The sequence below is a fragment of the Rhamphochromis sp. 'chilingali' genome (genome assembly GCF_963969265.1).
Source record: "Rhamphochromis sp. 'chilingali' genome assembly, chromosome: 10".
Classification (NCBI taxonomy): Eukaryota; Metazoa; Chordata; class Actinopteri; order Cichliformes; family Cichlidae; genus Rhamphochromis; species Rhamphochromis sp. 'chilingali'.
Window position 1 is genome coordinate 25421009 of NC_137937.1, and position 20203 is coordinate 25441211.

Here is a 20203-nt window from a genome sequence, read left to right on the forward strand (position 1 = left end):
CAGTTTGCCAACTGGCCTCACAGTAGATAAAGCTATTATGTAAGCCCAATTAGGATTTGATCATTTGGCCATAAGCTTGGAAGAGTTTGGTCAATCCAATGATATGTAGTAATGATCACATCACAAATGCAGATTCTGTCTAGTCAAAAAGAGCTTTTAAGTACTTACGGGAGATAGCCTGTTCCAGGCTGGAGCTTAGCCCCCTCCCAGAAGCAGTCCAAAGGTGTGATGATGAGGCAGGGATGTAGCCTTTCTATGATCTAAATGGTTGAGCAAATAATAGAATTGACAAACACTGAAGAAGTAGCAACAATACAGAGATAAAAAGTAAAAAACAGAAAAACTATACACACTGTGCTGGTTGTGTCTCACCTGATTCAGGTGATGTGTTTCTGTGACTACTTCCCCTGATTTGTAGCATAAGTCTTCTAATTTCCATTGTCTGAAAAGGAGAAAAAGAGAGTGAAAAAGTCACTTGGATGAGTGACGAAACTTTTCATCCCAATGAGAATGCTTCATCCAGAACAAAAGTTTAACTTTTTCATCACCACATAAACACGACGAGTGCACCCAGGATCAACTGAACAAGGAATAATACAAATATATCCTTCATCATTACGAATTTCTTTGTGTTTGTACACACAGAATAATTGCTATATCTCGTCATGTACAGCAATGAATTCACTCAGAGATTACCACTTGAGGTGCATCGATTTGTTTTTTTCCTGCTGATTATAGTGTTGGCTGATATGATTTTGTTTAAATAAGCACAAGAGTTGATAGCATACAGAAAAAAGTTTGCACATGTGCACCACGTTACAGCACCTTTCAGCACTCCTACTCAGACATATTTCAAAATAAATTGTTCCAGCTTGTAGGATAGAGCTTTTTTCATAAAGTAAAAGGGTTACTAAAAAAAATTATTTTTTGTGCCGTTCTGCAATCACACCTCCAAATGCTAGTTTGCAGGAGGGTTACTCCACTGTTGGGATCAGCTTATTCGTTTACTTCCAACAATGTTGAATGAGCTGAGCACATCGTGTCAGCGTTGTAGCTGAGAAATGTTGACTGACACACAAGTAAGAGAATTTATACCTGGACCTATAACAGGGCTACACTCACAGATTACTGGCCACTGTGTTAGAATAAAGAGGAAGCCAGATACAGTTATTGGACTAAAGATATTAAACTTGAATTAACTTGTCCAGAATTGGAAAACATGATGCTTAGATACAAAATGACAAGAGGCACGTTACCTGTTATAAAGGTAAACATGAACTCTGCTGGCTCGGATAGCTGACTCCAGGTGCTGCAGGAGCGCCTCCACAGTTAGAACATTGGCTCCCTCCTCCCGCGGCGTCTGGATCATCAGCTGAGGGGTAAACATGGCCTCCTCGCCTATCTTCTGTCTTGTATACTTGAGTTCCTGGTTCACACGCCCGCCAACTTGACAAAGAAGAGTGAAGTTACATATTTAAGGCTTTTGTGAAAACATCCAGACCATTATTGCATTTGATTCACAAAATCTTATTTAGTAAAGTTAAAGGTTAAGAAAAACTGCATGTAAGGGTTAGGGGCCAGAATTGTGCTGGCTTTGAATATGTGCTTAAAAAGTCTGTGTTTTTCTGACACAAAGGCACAAATATCTGCAAAATATAGACACAGTAAAGGTTAAAACACTGACTTTCGTTCTGGTTCTTCAAGTAAAACAGGAGTACAGCTGACTAGAAAACATCACACTGCTACCAGATCCATTCCAGATCATGCATACTTTTTTTATTGTAATGCATTATTTTGCTCTGAACTACAAGATAATAATAATGCACACACACAAACAGCATGGTGTGCTATAAAGTCTGCGACTCACACAAGAGATCCCCTGCTCGTTCTGCAAAGCAGACCCACAGACATCGCAGCCTGTCTGTGACATTATCTGACTTGTATCTTAAATAAAAGCACTCTCCTCACAGTAAGCTTGTAACACTACAATGGCAAACATCCCAAGTCCTTTGAATCCACAAAAGCAGCATCACCTCAACAAATCCACATTTCACAAACAGCTCAGTGTTTCTCCTTAAATTTGCTAACTTGTCAGCAGCGCCAAAACACGTTGTCTGCATTTGTGTGTGACACTAGTGTGTGTGTGTGTTTGATAGAGAGAGGCTGTCTTCCAGGCTTTGCTCCCAGTATCGTGGTGAGACTAAGCCCTGTGCGTGCGCTCTGAGCCCTGAGCTAGCCCGAGCTACAAAAGCAGCCTTTCAGACCCTTTAGCTGTCCAGCTCCACCCAAGTACATCCAAGGAAAGTCTGGCAAAGTATCCCTCACAAACACACACGCACACACATAAACACACACATGCATGCAAACGAATGCGGGCATGCAAGGATGGGCAGATATGAGCAAAATTATAAGGCAAATTAAATTTTAAAAAAGTACCAGAATTGTTTACGTTTTGTGTTCAGGTTTAAGATTCATGTGTCTTCATATGCATCCCCCAGTTTGGTGTGTCTGTTTCTAATTTACGAGCTGATAATTTGAGCCGTTCAGCGAAAGCTCGAGCAATTTATACTCATATTATTTCACTTGGTCACCCAGCCACACACATACACAAAACAAGAAAACTGTCCAGTGAGAGAGCAGACTGTGTGAAAAATCTGTAGCATTTTATTATGCCTTAATCCAATTTAACAATTCTGCTCAATCCGTGTAACAGTGGGCATGGATTGAATATTTTTTTGTCTACTGTAATGGCATTAAAGTTGAACATAAGCATGCCTGTTCTGCTGGGCTGGACCACCCAGTCAGACCAAGGGAAAAGGGAGAGATGGGCCATGTCTTGGGGCATTAGGAAAACACATTTGATTTCTTTTTTTCTGGACTCAAACAGCATTCCTATCTGAACCTGTCTGAATGCATGTTTATAATGCTCATCATTAATAGCAGGCCTAGGCTAACTGGAGCGACATGCTTTCCACTGCTAGGCCAGCTACAGAGGTCCGTTACACCAGCCCTCCCTTCAAAGGAAAGCGCACGGAACTGATTAAGATCTGACGCACACTGACAGCGCACTAACAAGTCGGCTTGTCTGATACACTCAACGCTCAAAGGCAATGCTAGCCTGAGGCTTGGTTTAAGTGCACTGCCAGGAGGGACAACGGAAACACGGGTATATGGAAAAAGGTGCATCCATCAGTCAATACCCTTCTACACGTGTGGAGATGGCACAGGGGGATGGGAGGATCAAGTTTAGAAAGAACCCACTGTCTGTTTTGAATTCTTTCCAAGTCGTGGACTGCCACCCAAAGATCCTGAGTTTACAGCAAGCAGCGAGGAATGGGACAAGTCAAAGGAATGTACTCTCCCGCTACAGGAAACAGCACATTACAGCCTCGGGCTTCGAGAATTCCACACTTCACGAGGTTACAAAGTTTTGGGGTCAACACTCACACAGCCTTGGGGTGAAATTAACACCCCAGCTGGACCAAGAAAACATGTATGTGTGTGCGCACACACTCAGCATACGTGCAAGCATGTGCACACGAGTGTGCGTGAACACACAGCTGTGTTTCTTCAATGACACATATTCCCATATTCCTTCTCCTAAGAAAACTGGTTGACCCCAGCATGTGTTGATATCTTGAAGGTGTCCCGCTCCAGGCTCAGCTGCTGAGACCAAAACAAAGTGGAAATAATTTTCAATTCCTCCCTTACCGGCCTCGGTCTCTTACGAAAACAAAAATCATTTGTAATGTTTTAGAGTGACATGAAAAGTACACATCCAAAATAGATAATTAAGAGAGTCTGGTGAAGTCAAATTGTACTATCCATCAACTGGTTTTGAGCCAAAATGCTTTCATTCCAATAAATCACAAAACTTATATGTATTCTGACAGAACTGGAATCAGCAAGCTGCTTTCTGGTTTTCAAAAGTCCAGTTTCTTCACCTGTGTTCATGAACTTAGGCTCCAGAAACTTGTGACAGAAATATTTTATTATTTTCTTACTTGTAATAGATCAAACTGCTAATCAAAGTAATCAGCAGCATATGACTAGTTAGTTATTTAGCTAATCATGTCTGTATTTATTTTTACTGAGTTAGTGCGCACTGTTGACTACATGGGTTTGTAGTGTACGAGTTATTAGTTATTAATGATTGACAAACGAAACCAAAAACCTTAGGAGAAGAGAAGAGAAGAGAAGAGAAGAGAAGAGAAGAGAAGAGAAGAGAAGAGAAGAGAAGAGAAGAGAAGAGAAGAGAAGAGAAGAGGCCTATGCTTGTCACTGTAGTGGAGCCCTCGGTGTGGGTATTCAGCATGTTGCATAACATTAACCCCTGGTCCCCCTATTCTCAAAGTAGAGGAATGGTGGGGGGTGGCGGGCACCAAAGGAGAGAAAGTAGGTTTCTAAGGAACTGACATCACCCCCTTCCTCCTTTCAGATCTGAACGCCCCCTCCTCATTCTCATTTTCTCTCTCTCTTTGCTCCATTCAGCTCTACACTGTGATTGGCCAGATCATGATGGCAATCAGCCCGGCCCCTCTGTCAAAGCCAAACCACCCCCCATATCCTTTCGCCAGCTTTCTCTCCTTTCCATGCAACACACAACAGCTTGTCCCCACCCCAGCACATCTCTTATGTCTGACAACGGAAGCAGCCCATAACTTTCGAGGAGAACACGCACCACCGGCGGCAACCACTCCTGTAACTGTGAGTGATGCTGGTATAATTCCAATCCCAATTATGTTCAGTGTACACCTGAACATATTTACACATCTATGAATAAATAGTCTGAAACACCTGACCTGCTCCACTAACTAAAGATTTGTGACATAATGTATTATATGTATTTGCATGCGGCTGAACACATCTCTGTGTGTGAGTGTGTGTGTGTGTGGGTGTGTGTGTCTGTTTGCAGAGAACGGATTAGCTGGATTAGCCCTCCATCCCAGCAGGCACCCCCTATGGTGAAGAGGAAGCCCCCCAAAACCAGGTCATCTCACTGCTACCAAGTCTACAGCGACCTCCCAAAATCTGAACCTCCAGTATTATCAAAGGGATAAAGAGACGACCACCCCATGAAACTACAACGGCATGTACTTAAAAAGCTGCTTTAAAAGTTGTGTAAAGAAAATCAAATTTAAGTTGATTTACACTGAAAAGATCTTTTAAACTTGGGAAGTGACACCTGTTGCATGAGACAGAAAAATGATGCTTTCATACAAGAGCTTGATATTTTGGGTTTCTCTGGAGTTTAGCAATACTGGTACTTAATGAATATTTGCAAAGGTATGAAAGGTTCTTACTGTGGTTTTTCAAGTTGTGCTTTCAAGTTTTCCATAGGCTGGTATTAAAAGATTGATATTATTAACCATTTTCTTTCTAATGAATCAACCCATAATCTCCTATAAAGACATTTTGGTATTTTCTGTTCAATTATTAAATAACTATAACATAAATATCCCATTTACCTACATACTGAGAACCTTATCCTAACTTTTGTCCTAAGTGAATTAATTCAACGCACTGAGCACAGGCACACACCTATTCATAGCAGGTCTCACAGTGGATGATATAAGCCAGAGTGAAAACCAAGAAGTGAAGTCAACAGGATTGCGAACTTGAAACATTATTGTATTAATACTTGGATCTGAGGAAGAGGAACACTTCTGCAGAATTCTTAAATGGTGGTTTTCTTCCTACCAAGAATCTTTCTTGGTCTGACCACTTAGTCAGGGGTGAAGACTTCTTCGTGGAGATGCTCAGTCAGTGATAAGAAAATTTTCAGTCCATAACAACATCCAGAACTTCTGACACTAAAGTAATGTAGGCAGCAGAGCAGTTTGCCAAATCCTCCTGTAGGTTTAGGAGTCAGACGATGGTTTTCATTTTCCGTTTTAGCAATCCTATTTGCAGTATTCTTGTCAAAGTTTGTTACTTGATCTCCACCGGTTCTGTATACTGCCATTTCTTATTACATTACAAACTGCAAAAAAACAGCGACCTACAAAATCTTTGCAGTTTTCTAGCAACACTCCTTTAAACTTTCAGGCAGGTGCTTAGAGGCAGCCTTGGGCTATAGGAGTCCTAAATCCTGAGGCAAAGTTTGAGGAGTATAGAGAAAAATTATATAACTCTTCCTTTCTTTTTGTCTTCCAACATAAAATTGCACAAGAGACAATAAAAACATTTGTCTTTTTTTTAAATGATAAGAATATTTCATCTTTAACTCCATGCCGTTGCACACAAGGTCATCTTTTTCTCATTGGTAGTTCAGTTATGTTTAAGACATAGTTTTATTTAGACTATGGCTGATTTCAAACTTTCTCATGAGGTTTGGAAAGAGAGTATATACTAATATAATAAAAATACATCTGTTTGCATGTTCTCCCCGTGTTTGCGTGGGTTCCCTCCGGGTACTCCGGCTTCCTCCCACCGTCCAAAGACATGCAGCTTGTGGGGATAGGTTAATTGGATAATCCAAATTGCCACTAGGTGTGAATGTGTTAGTGAGTGTGAATGGTTGTCTGTCCCTATGTGTTAGCCCTGCGACAGACTGGTGACCTGTCCAGGGTGTACCCCGCCTTTCGCCCTATGACAGCTGGGATAGGCTCCAGCGCCCCCCGCGACCCTGAAAAGGATAAGCGGAAGCAAATGGATGGATGGACATCTGTTACTTGGCTATCTTGGTCATTTATTTGAACTTGCTTGGTATCTGCTCCTGGTCACACTGCTCAGGTAGTTTCCCACAGTAGGTCTGTCCAGTGACATCTCCTACTTCCTGTTTGTCTCCCATTCAGCTGCTACTGTCAATAACCTGCTTTGATCACTAAGAGGACCCCACCTGTTTCTGTCCTCCACCATTTGTCTGCTTTCTCTTATCCATCTGCTGCCACGGCTCTGAGTTCATCTTTTTTCTTAGATTTTCTGCTGCTCCCATTTTCTGTAGGATATCATCACTGCAATGTGACAGACCCTCTCAATAAAAGTAGATAAACATCAACAGATCTATGCTAGAATGCATTTGTTTATCACTTTATACACCGATCTAAAATATTTAGCTGCAGCGGGGAAAAAAAGTGGCATAGATTTCTGTCAAAGCATTGTCAAAAAGTGTTAGAGAATTGTTGAACTGCAGGCGGGCACAAGATTATGATCAGCCCGCCACAGGAACAAGCAAGAAAGAAGTCCAGGCTTTAATCCAGGAGCACACAGAATATGAGGACAGGGTTTGATGAGAGGAAAAAGAGAGACAGGAACTGGCAAAGGAGATGCCAGTGTGTAAAGAGATGCAAAAGGCTCAGAACAACTTTGCGAGCAGGAGAAGGAGCGCTCACTGCAGCAGCACGCACAGCAATCCACAGAGCATTAACAGCAGTTTCCAATGTTCACTCTGCAATGCAGGTGTGCACACAGCCACAAATATGTGGTGAAAGGCCTTACTGGGAGCCGAGACCCTATCTGACCCGTGGTGAGTTCCCCTCACTTGTACTGCTCTCCCTCCCTTGCACTCTCTTTCCCTCCCTCCTGTCAGCTTATAAGAAGAGGGGGCTGCCACACAGAGAGGGGAGTGTAAAACAATCGTGGTCAAGAGTGGAAAACTGTGAAATAAAAAAATGAGGAAAAAAACATGAGAGTGACAGAACGGAGACTGGAAGTCCTCGGGCTGGCAGCTGTAGCCGAGGGTCTCCTCATGCAGCAGCGCACCCCCGAAACACTCCGACCCCCGACACACCCCAGCTGCCAACCACTGCCCCCAGAATCCCCACCCATACCACCAAACCTCACCCCCCAACTACTGCATTACCATATGTATAGCTCCCCTCTCTCCTGATTATGCTAATCACCTGTCCGGCCTCTGCGGCCCCTAAAATGGGTGTATTTAGCAGTCGGCTGGCTCCCAATGCAGCTTCCCCTGGGCCCGAGGTGTACATTCACACACTCCTCAATGGGCAGATTCTTCCACGTTGCTGCCTTCATTCAGGTCCCTCTCGCCTCTCCCACCCCCCACGAAAAAAAAAAAAATCCTATTCAGTGCCAATGGATTCAGAGAGCTGTGTAAAGAGTAGTTGGGGAAGGAAACATTGACAGAAAGTCTGTTTTTGTAGCATGTGTGCATGCAGTGGTTGTAGTTCAATTAAAAGTGATGTCATAATGCAGCCAAACAGACATGGCAGATCTGAAGCCACCATCACTAAAGTGACGCGAAAGCTTTATAAACTCTTCAGCGATAGTACACCTCTTACTCTGATAAAGTCTAGCCGATTTTACCCATGAATTCTGTACATTTTTTAGAGAATCAAACTGAGTTATTTTCTACAGTTGTCTGCTTCATAAAACTGTAAATATTCTGTTTGGTTTTATAGAGGGACCTGCTTGAATGCAATGCAAAAGATGCACCACACGTTACGCTCACTCACTAGCGGTGAATGCCGGTGATAATTGTGTGGTTTCACACATCTGTAAAATCTGAAAGCACACGTACTTTGTTCCAGGAAGCTGGCAGGTAAAGACCAGATAATGTCCAATTAAACTGCAGCAGATTTTCTGCATTCTCAGGTGTGTGATAATGAAGAAAAAAAAAAGACTCCAGGACAGGGAAAAAAACCCCCATCACATTCTGTATTCTTCTGCAGTGCCTGTCAAATTTAAGCCAGCCTTTTGCTGCATTTACAGCCTTGTGATTGGCTCACAACCAAACCATAACAGACCGTGACATGAGCCTCAACAACCAATCTCAACTAGCTATCTCTTTGTCATTTCCTGTAAAGATGGTCAATGATTTCAGGGATCCCAAAAAGAAACCACACATTCTTGAGTGTGCAATAAAGGACACAGAAACAGTATGAAAGTAAGACAAAGAAAAACCAACAGGATCTGTATTTGTTTTTTGAGATTCACGGCTACCACCCTCATAATTCAACTATTATTCCATCTTACTAATAAATCAAGGAACCTCTGAACTTGCATCTGTTCTGCACTCATCACAACAACCAGTTGCCCAGTCTGTTTTAAACATGGGCAAACTTAGTACACTGCTGGGAATCTGAGCAAGTCAGATTCCCAGCAGTGTACTAAGTTTGCTGCATTTACAGCCTTGTGATTGGCTCACAACCAAACCATAACAGACCGTGACATGAGCCTCAACAACCAATCTCAACTAGCTATCTCTTTGTCATTTCCTGTAAAGATGGTCAATGATTTCAGGGATCCCAAAAAGAAACCACACATTCTTGAGTGTGCAATAAAGGACACAGAAACAGTATGAAAGTAAGACAAAGAAAAACCAACAGGATCTGTATTTGTTTTTTGAGATTCACGGCTACCACCCTCATAATTCAACTATTATTCCATCTTACTAATAAATCAAGGAACCTCTGAACTTGCATCTGTTCTGCACTCATCACAACAACCAGTCGCCCAGTCTGTTTTAAACATGGGCAAACTTAGTACACTGCTGGGAATCTGACTTGCTCAGATTCCCAGCAGTGCACCCACCGAGTTTAAAACAGACAGGATGTTGAGGTTATTTGGATAAGGGGTGATCTCATTTTTGCGTTCAGGGCATCTCATGGACCTTCTGTGTCTTGCTTGCTCGTGCAGCTTTCTGGGATGTATCCATCACTTTGTGCCTGACAAAGGTAAGAGTGAAATGCACTACAACTTTCTCTTTTTTTGTTAATGGCAATTATCATCTAGTTTATAAGTCCAGCAAATGGTGGTTGTTTATACTCCATTCTGTTATGTATAGGTCTGCCCAACAACCAGAGCCAAACTTTTACAGAAGGGCGGATTATAGTGAGAGCACTGGTCCCTTTATTTTGAGGCAAAGTGTTTATGGTTTACATGGATCACAGTATTAGGGTCTGTGGTGAAACATGTTATTTGGTGAAATTCATACATTTTTGAATGAACATATACATTTACAATGTATGTATTAATAATTCACACAGTAAATACATCAACTATAAAACAACTGTAAATGTGTATGAAATAGTTATTTTGAAACAAGAAGATGGAAGATATATGAAACTGACCCAACTCGATACTTTAATGTGCATCTAACCTAAATATCAAACCCGTGCATTCAGCTACCTTTGTCACTGTAAGTGTTGTTTTTAAACCAAAAACAATCTCAATCCATTGTAAAAAGCCTAGAAATACATATTAAATGATCATTTGCACACACAGTGAATGTGTAGCTAGCTAGAAATCAGCGCTAGTATAGACACAGACTATACTAGAAAACGCCTGCAATTTGTTCTTCTTGCTGAATTAACTGCTGACAGTCAAGACAGATTTCCTAATTTTTTTTGTTTTCTTCTGGAAAGGGTCATGCAATGGGGGTGAGTGACAAATTAGAGAATGACATTTAGTGACTGATAAAACCCAGCATGACAGGAAGAGTTCAGACTGAAAGACAGCACAGTGGTGTCCAAACTTGAAGAGCATTAGAAGTATACAAAAGCTTCCCATTTCTGGGATCCTGTGATGGACTTGAAATCTATCCAATGTACTATAAGCAATACTTATTGCTCTGTGTCAGCTCCAGTAGGCCCTAGACCAGGGGTGTCAAACTCAAATACACAGTGGGCCAAAATTCAAAACTAAAACAAAGTTGCGGGCTAACGTTAATATTTATTGAAATATATTTATTCCTCCAGATATAAGAATGAATCTTTTCTAATGGACTCAAACACGTTTTGCTGAAAAACTGAATATGGAACAAGCAAAGCTTAATACTAAACAATATATATATTAGCTGTATAATACCAGTAGGCCAGCTCTAATAGTAATTTGGTATGGCTTCGCGGGCCAAATGTAATTAGGCTGCGGGCCAAATTTGGCCCGCGGGCCAGAGTTTGACACCTATGCCTTAGACCCTCTGCAACATAGGGTGGGTGAGCAAATAATAAAATGGACAAATGCACAGGTCCAAAAACACTGGAGTAGTGCACGTGCCAGGGAACAACGAAGTAGAAAATGTTTAAGTGTAAACATGGTCTTTATAACACCCAGTGCTCTTTATGCAGATAGGTTATAGTGCAAGAGACGATTTCACTCAGTTGCATGCTGATTCAATCTGGAGCTCCTGACTTTTCAATCATCTGACAGAGGAAATGTTATCTTTGTATCTTTATGTCTTGCATGTGCATGTGTGGTACTTGTGTAACTGCCGTGGTTGCCAGATTCTATGACGACGTGCTGCAGGAATTGCAATGAAATATACAGCTACGTATGTAACTGTGGTGTGCCAGAGGGGCTAAAAATAAATAAATAAAACAAAATACACACACACACACACACACACACACACACACACACACACACACACACACACACACACACACACACACACACACACACACACACACATACACACAGTTGGAAATGTTAGCGAGAAAATTTCTCTGCTCTGCAGTCTGAGAAGCATCAATCCACACCCCAATCTCTCTTTCCTAGTGTACGGTAGGCACTGCAGCCAAAACACAAACACACTACTGCTACTATACTCTTGCTTCTTCCCTCACTCAGTCTCCTCTCCAACACACACACACAGACACACACACACACACACTCTCCCTCTGCTGTTTTGTACAGAAGGGTGTTTCTCCACCCTTCTGGCAGTCATCGCTGTGAGGGAGGGAACAGAGGAAAGGGGAAGAGGGAGGGAGAGGAGGCGAGGGGAGGGAAGGGAAGGAGGGAGGCCAGACCACCCTGCTCTCATGGCAGGGCTGAGTGTTTACATTGCCGTGGCTCACTCTGTAATACATCTGGCATTCTGAGGCCACTCTCTCTCCAGCCAGGGACGGGGGAGTGGTGGGAGGGTGGGGGGCAGGAGGGGGGGAAAGGAGGCTCGGGTAAAGAGAGAGACCTTTCTGGCAGAGAGAAAAAGAGAAGAACAGAAGAGAGAGAGCGAGAGAGAGAGAGGGAGGTAGAGGGGGAGAGTAATTCTCTCCACAGTCTCCTGTGGTCGGTCATTCGCAGGGCTCTGGTTTTTGAATAAGAGCGCCTGAAAGAATGCAAAATGTAAACAGAGTGCTTGGAGGTATCTCAGGATGTTGTTTGTGAATGGGAGCATGCTTGCCTTGGGAGCACACACACACACACGCCCGCACACACGCGGGGAACGCTTGACGAGCAAATTTTTAAATGGTATTTCACATTCACTTTTGCCAGGTAGGCCTAATATACACAAAGCTGTTTTCAAACGCTAGCTTGAGAAAACAGCGCAGCGAGTCTGTGTACAGTACCAGAGGCGCAATGTTTCCCCACACTAAATCCCTCACCAGCCAGCCTGCACTTTTCATCAACTCGTAAAGTTTAACACAACACACTGGAATGTTATTCCTTATAGAGGGGTTTAATCATGTTTGTAGTGAACTGATAAACACAAACTCAGCGGAGTGCAGTTTGGAACAAGCGCGCATGTGTAGGTGCGCTCACGTTTGAGTATTACTGTATACATTTGATGTCAGGGAGCGAAACTGATGAGGAGAGAAGAATAGATGACTCTATGTCGTGTATGCCGCGCTAACTAGGGAGAAATATTGCGTGTGGGGGGGGGCGTTTGTATGTTTGATCGCTTGCTGCTGCTTCTGCTGAAAGAAAGCTGCAGGAGGTGTAGTGTGAGAGAAAGAGTGAAAGGGAAAGAGAGAAAAAGAAAGATAAAGGGAAAAAAAAGATACTACCAAAATAGACTGGCATGCCAACCCTGCTCAACCACCCACTCATTCACAGAACCAAAACTCCAAAGCCTCTTTCTGCGTACATGTGTGTGTGCACATGCACCCATGCATGTATCTATGCTTGTATACACATCAAAAGCTGAATAATTCAGCCATGCAAACCACAATCCTCTCAGTGGAGACACCACATTCAGGGCACTCCTCCTCCTCCACAAAAAAGGATGTCAAGGCTTCTTCTGCATGCACTTAACATTATACTGCACCCTTTTCCACTGCCATTACCAGCAAAACAACAAAACAACCACCAGCTCTGTTGACTCAGTTCTTAATCATACTAGATACAAAACAGACACGGAGGAACGGGCAAGGAATGGCTTTAGAAAAAAAATAAAAAAACAACAACAACATTTGATCCTATCAGACTGGATTTTGAAACCTTAAATCCGGCTCCACACAAACATAGCCTGGCACCACTGTAACTGTTACCATACTGATTTCAGGGACAGGCTAGAGGCGCTCCACTTTCAATTTAAAAGGAAATTAAATTGTGAAATTTCTGCAGTATGACTTTGAAATTACTCCCTCTGTGACATGTCGCTCCTTCAAGTGTATTCTGTCGTTGAAGCTGGAATGATGATGCGCGCTGTTGTTGCACTTGGATATTTATTTGACATAAAATTATTATACAGTAATTCAGAGATTAAATAAAAAATAGATTCACTGCCCTCTGCTGGAGAAGAGATTTTAAAAGTTTGATCAGAAACTCACAAAACTGAATCATCACACAATGAGAAAAGAGTGCAAACTCGAAACAAAACAGCTGGCACTGAGGCGCTCTATTATACAGTAGGCATACACATGCGACATGCCCGCACGTGAACATATACAAACAGTGACCGGTGACAGCTGCGACCTTTGCTGCAGTTCCTCCACCCCCCACCCCCCCCCCCCCCTCCCACTTCTGCTGTGAGTCTTCACTCTGCACCCAGGCCACAGGGTGAGTATCAGGTAAGGTTTTAAATAGTGGGGCCTCCACAAGATGACCTCAGGGTCTCAGGGGTCTACCCCAGTGGCCCCCAGCCTCTGCACTTATGCCCCCCAAGAAAGCACTCCGGGACCGAGGCCCTCCCCTCAGTCTGCAACCTTGAGACTACAATCCACTGCCCTGTGCCCCAGTCCCAGCCATAAATCTGGAGACCACAAGCTCTTTTTAAACTTGAATCATTCATATAATTGCCATACATTTGATATCAGACACAACTGTCAGGCAATTACACTCTTTTTCCTTCTTGGTAATAAGTTTCCATAGGGGAAAGAGATTCAATTTTCCTTAACCAATCATTACGGAGCAAAGTGTCTGACTGGATGTAATATATTTCTAGGTCAACACTGATGTGTAGCCATGTCAACATGTCAGTGGTTTTAAGATTGGAGCACAGCTAAGTTAAAATAAACTCTGACATCGGTCAATACTGCAAAAACATGCCGTTTACGTAGCAGTCGCCAGTGTTAACACGAAGCCTCTGTCTTCTCCTCCAGTTACTGTTCTTCACTTATCCTTCATCAAACCTCTTTGGTCCACAGATTCACAATTCTGGATCCTGAGGTGTGATGAGAACAAAATGCAGCCACTTAATTCATCCTCGCTTCAGTCTAGGCTGAATCTATAGACTAAATAAAACTCCAGCCATGATTACCCCACAGCTCCACATCGTCGGCTTCACCCCTGGCTTCAACTTCAACCCTTGCCCAGAGCTCAAGCTTCAAAAGCCCCAACTTCCAAACCATCCCCTCCCTGCGTCTCCTCTTCCCAATCAGCACAGCTCCATAATCTCCAGCCTTTCTCTCCGCAAAGAAACGGAGCAAAAGAGAGAGGGGCTGTCCTACAGGAAGGCCAATGTTTATGTGATACTGTTTTAATTAGTGGCAGGCAGTGCTCCTATTTTCTTTACAATTTGGCCTGTTTTTGCCATAACCTAGAATGCCAAGGGATGGCTCCATTTTCCATTTGCAGCCAGGAGGAAACCTAAAGGACTCTCATTCCTCGCTTATCCATGTCTCTTCTCCATGAATGTGGCTTATTGTTAATCACTGCAAGATCATCTAGATGATCTTCAGGTTTAAGCTGAGGATGCATCTGAGGTCGCAAGCCAGTGAGCATGTTTTCCAACACTGAGGAAAGCACACAGAGAGCTTCAGACCACAATTGTGTGTGGGGAGACAGTACACCACAATACTACAGCTTCCTGTTTGAACTAATCATTTCCTGTGAGTGGATATAAACACAGAGATTGTCTGTAGTGTGGATACAATCTGCCCTAAATAGAAACCACGGTCACTTTGATGTTTTCTAAGTGGGAAAACAAGACTGAAAATCTTACGATCTTGCCCCGATTGTTAAGTAAAGAACAAACTTCCATGCATCCTCAGAGGTCTGACACCACTGCGTCTTTGTGCAGGCATGCATCTCACTCCCAATTGGTCTCTGTCACTTTGTCTAATAAACAGAACTTCCTGTGTCAGAGTATTTATAAACAGTGCTGAGTGAGCACTGTGTGAGAAAAGACAATCCCTGCAAAAGCTGTGGCACGTGACCTACAAGCTAACTGCAGTAGAGACTTAACGGCGGTCTGCCGGAGACCTCAGCTGCTCTGCAGCTATCAGAAAGCAGGTGACGACCGACACGACACGAGATCGCAAACGTGAATGTTGCTCCGGTCAACACTGGAGGAGCTGAGAGATCTGATGGGAGCTGGGCTGTATTGTATGAGCGCACGCATCCACAGGCCACACAGCTTCCACGTGGGGTCGTCCATGGGTCGCCTGCAGTTCCAACCAAATGAAACATAAACAGGCACTCTGTCCTCTCCTCTTTTTCCTCTCGGACGATGGGCCAGTCCCCCAGCACGGCCCAGCACAGCGTTCCACGGTCCAGGCAGAACTAATCTATCCCTCAGCTGTGCAGTCTAATCTAAACAAACAGATCTCTCCCTACCAGCATCTGGAACCCCTCACTTATCGGGATGTAGAAAACCACAGCAGCCCTGTCTTGTAGTCAGAGCCTGTGTACGAGCAGGGGTTCGCATCTTGGTGTGAGCCAGTATGAGACCATTTTGTAGACGCCTACCAGAGGTCACTACACTACTTGTGTGTCAGTCAAGGTCAGGTTCAGTTCTGTCAACACCAAAATTTATTGGTGGAACAAAACAAAAGTGTACAGTCACTCTGGGTTTGAGTATCCTGAATTTGATGCAACACCAGCAGCGCTAAACTTGCAACAGAATCAGCTGAAACATCTGAAAATGCTGATAAATCACAAGTTACCAGACCTTGCAAGGACAAAAAGGTGCAAATAATAATGGGAAACTGAGAAAATCTAAAAATTCTCACATTTGAGAAGCTACAAGAAGACCGTTTACCTACTGAATCAATAACTCTGAAGCTATAGCTTTTAGTAATTTTAACCTCAGTACTCTGAAGAAGCTGAAATAAGTCTACAGTTTGCACTTGCAATGTATCTTGAAGCCAAAAGACTTCATTGCTGTCCTTTTAAATATGCTTTAAATAAAAAGTTTGCCAAAATGTTTCTAAACCCCGTTCTTTGAGAAGGGCAGCAGTATGAGAAGGAAGACGCCAAAGTGATGCTCTTAGTATTTTTTAGTAATTTTTGTTAAAATCCCACACAGCGTTTAAAATTAAATCAAACAGGCAACAAAACGGCGACAGGTCCCTGCAAATCTTTGATTTATTCATTTTTTTACATAAATTACAAGAAGTTATAAATATATTACTAATTCATTTGAGCACTTGTGTGTAAGAGTAAATGATGCACTGTGAAGTGTGCAATAATATTCAGTTCCAAAAGGTGCCGGTCACTTTAGTATACGCGACCGTGGTCAGACATGTGAAAGGGTGTGAAAACAGTGCGATCCTCTGAGTATAATCAGGATTCCTATCCCAAAGAGGCTCCCCTCTGCCTAAACTGTTGCCAACTGCGCCTGCGCCACAGATTAGAAGAACACGCTGTCTGTCAGACCCCTGCAGCTGCACGCAAGGGGAGAACAGCCAACCCCGGGCAGGAGGTGTGGTGTTTGATCTGTACAGGAATCAGTTTGCTTTAGTGCTTGATCTTGTTAACTTTTTTTTTTAAACCTGAGACAAAGTGGTTTAAAAAAGTTAAAAAGGCAACCACACAAGCACACGCTAAAAAAATGCATTCATTTTTATAACCAAACAGTACTCCACTTCAATTTCTCAACAAGTCTGCTCCTCCATTCATGACTCCTACAGCCAACTCTACCCATAAGCGCAGGAATGTGGATCAAAGGAAAGGAAAAAAAGCTCAGCCCCTTCCCCTTAAACCCCCCACAAGCACCACCCATATGCACAGTTTCTTTCTTCCTTATATATTTTCACTCTTCATAAGTTGTTTAGGAATTTCAAAAACAAGGAAAACTAACAAATGTTCCATCCACCCCGCAAACACGAGTTCCTGCCCTCACTCCGCTTTTTCCCTGCAGCCAGAGACAAATCTTTTTGGAAAGTTGAGAGCTGTCCAAAACGGGACCACACACAGTCAACTGCTGGGGGCAGGCAGGCAGACACACACACGCGCACACACACACACACACACACACACACACTCACACACATCTCACAAAATGGCGGCTTTCACAAAAATTTCTTCTACCCCGAAAGCCCCTTATGAACTTAATTACAACTTGTTATGAGCATAGTTACACTCAGCCCTTGCACATCTTATGTGTGCATCTAGAACGGTTTTAGAAGCTAAGTGTGTTGGGAATAGGCAAGTATTTTCAAGTTTTGCTTGGGTGCTTGCCAGCACCTATACAATAAACAATCCCCATACCTACTTCATTAAGTAACACCAACAAACCTTCTTCCTCCAAACTAAACTGTGTCAAATTCTTGGAAACATGCAATATGAAGTCAAACAGTTTCAAAAGCACTGAAATAAAGAAAAGTCCCAGCAGGTCACACTTAAAAACATCATGAATTGCACAGCTTGTCAAAAAACAAAATAATCAAGAGCGTCTTACCTTCCACCCAGAGTTTCTCCACATCCGTTTCCAAATTAGCTGCCCGTAAGCCCACAGCAAAAGCTCCAAAAATCATGAGGCCAACAACCAAAAACTTTCCGCAGTTCTTTTGAATGTAACAGCCCAGCCTAAATAAAAGTCTCTGGAACTTCGCTCTCAGCCACAGAGGTGCTTTCCTCCCAGTTGCCTTCCCCTATGATAAGACAAGAGTCCCAGAGTTACTGTCAGTTAACAGACAAAGCACCATACTTACCTGCTCAGGTGAGGCTGTAGGGTTAAAGACAAAAGATTTTATGGTATACATGCAAATAAGCTACAACAATAAATGTGTCCACTTAAAAGAACCTTTACAGTTTTAAAGTACAAGCCTCTCTTTGATCAAAGAATCCCACCTGCTCTCTTTTCAGTAAGACTGCACATTTACCTACAACCGGGGATCTAAAGTCAGAGAGCTGGGATCTTCCAACACATCCACTAAATCCCTCTGCTAACCTTTATTCACTGAAAAACCACAAATCTGCTGGGGATCCTGGGCAGTGCTGAGGACTCCCCAGAGTGCGAGCTACAGGTCCTGTCAGATCAGAATCCTTAGCATAATACATGCACTGGGAAGGTACCAACATTCCCTGTCACTTCACAGCCACAATAACCAGTTGTGAATACAAATAATAATAATAATAATAATAATATTAATATATATATATATAATTATTTTTTTTAATAGTCCAAAATAAGTACATCTGGACCTCCAGAGTAGACACAGGTAAACAGGACATAACTGTCAAACCACAACTACTAAGCAGGCTCCCTTGTGTCTTTGTTCTACTCTTTATGTAAAATGGCCATTGGAAGCACAATACTGCTGTTAGTAGCAGACTATAAGTCTTAAAAGACAGAATAAAATAAAATACTGAATGCACTGTAGACCACATGCTCCCCACTTGACAGAAACTGTTACATTTTGAGGTGTAGTGTAATTGCTACTGAAGTAACCTGCACGCACACATCGCCCGGTGATATTAAATACCCTGAATCGGCGCATGTGGTAAAACCACAAATACCACCACCACGCACTCACACGCGCTCTCCCAGTCTGGCCGCTCGTGTGTTCCGGCCTGCACGGGGAAGTGAAGGAGCTATCACGGGGAGGAATCACAATATTTGTGAACGGAAGAGGGCAGCCACATGGATTCTTTACTTTCCTCCTCTTTACACGAGTCACCCAAGTTTAGACAGTGTCACCGAAACTCTTTAAAGCTTTGGGTGCTCCGCGTAAAAGAAAGGCTGGATGTTATGAAACGGTCAATGGCAGCGTTGCCTGCGAGAGTAAAAGCTGCATGTTTTTTGCCTGGTGCGGGACTGCTCTAGGTTGGGGATGCACTGGAAACAATCGCGTGTTTGTACTGGGGAAACGGGCACTTAGAACTTGCAGCACATCTTTCATCATAAGCCGGTTGCATCGGAAGAGTCGCGTGAAATCAAACACAACTACTTTGCGCTTTTCTGCAACCTTGCCTTACCGCTGTGTACCCCGTGCCCAGCCCGTCCCGTTACCTAGCAGCGACTGGACAGTTTGGCCACATTTTTTTCTTTTCGACGAATACAATGAAAGCAGCATCACAAAGCCTTTTCCCGTTCAAGATGAGAAATAAAAGCACCTCTGAAATCTGCTCCAGAGCAAAGCCCGCATCGCAGTAACTCGGCCGCTGCAAATACTCCAAATCCAGCGGTGTGTTGCGGGTATAGTCCCCCCTGTTCCTCCGCGTTATCCTCGGCCGATCGGGGTCTCTGTTTTCCTGCTCGGAGGGCGCATTACCAGCCGAGGCCATGTTGCGGGGACAGCGATATGGTTTCCCACTTTATAGTATTTCCCCGAAAGCGTGTAGCGATATCCCAAGAGAACAGAGTTTCACTCTCGGAGATCTCACACCCGTGAAGTAGGGCTTCATACTCCTGTTGGAGACGGCGAGTCAAAGTCTGCGCCTTCCATCCCAACATTTCGTGATCCGGAGGTCTCCACCGCTTTCACCGCATTCACCGTGTCTCTTAAAAAAGTAAGTTTCTCTCAAAAAGCGAGCTTCGCGAAGTGATTTCCATACACAAGTTGTCGGGTATGAAACCTCGATAGTCGTAGCATTCTGGTGACATCTATGTGGTCTTCCCCTGGGCCGCGCGTCACGGCCAACTCTGAGATTCAATAGAAATGAAGAAAAAGACCTCTCTCCATTTGGAGGCAGAGAAAGAGGAGGGGTGAGAAGAGGAAAAAAATACTCGAGATCCCGCCTCTGGGGCTGTCAGATTGCAGGAGTTTCTTGCATCTGATTGGTTCCAGAAGGGCAGAAATTACTCAGCAAACACGACTATTATTAGCTGCTTAGCAACAGCTCACTAAAGTAGAGAGACCACCCAGGCAGGCAGACCTCATGTGAGCATCTCCAACTTCAGGGGAGGCTCGCC

The 20203-nt window shown here is 43.4% G+C and overlaps 1 protein-coding gene across 1 annotated transcript in view; it reads right to left on the minus strand.

Annotated features, from left to right (window-relative positions):
- Positions 1-19982, minus strand: part of ptch1 (patched 1) — a 53397-nt gene extending 33415 nt beyond the window's left edge. The window contains exons 1-5 of the mRNA XM_080893592.1: positions 19405-19982; positions 17747-17939; positions 1257-1446; positions 373-442; positions 169-260 (exon numbers count right to left, since the gene is read on the minus strand). Of these exons, the coding sequence (XP_080749718.1) occupies positions 169-260; positions 373-442; positions 1257-1446; positions 17747-17939; positions 19405-19575 (716 nt within the window). The 5' untranslated portion in view covers positions 19576-19982. The remainder of the gene's footprint in view (positions 1-168; positions 261-372; positions 443-1256; positions 1447-17746; positions 17940-19404) is intronic.
- Positions 19983-20203: the final 221 nt, after the last annotated feature.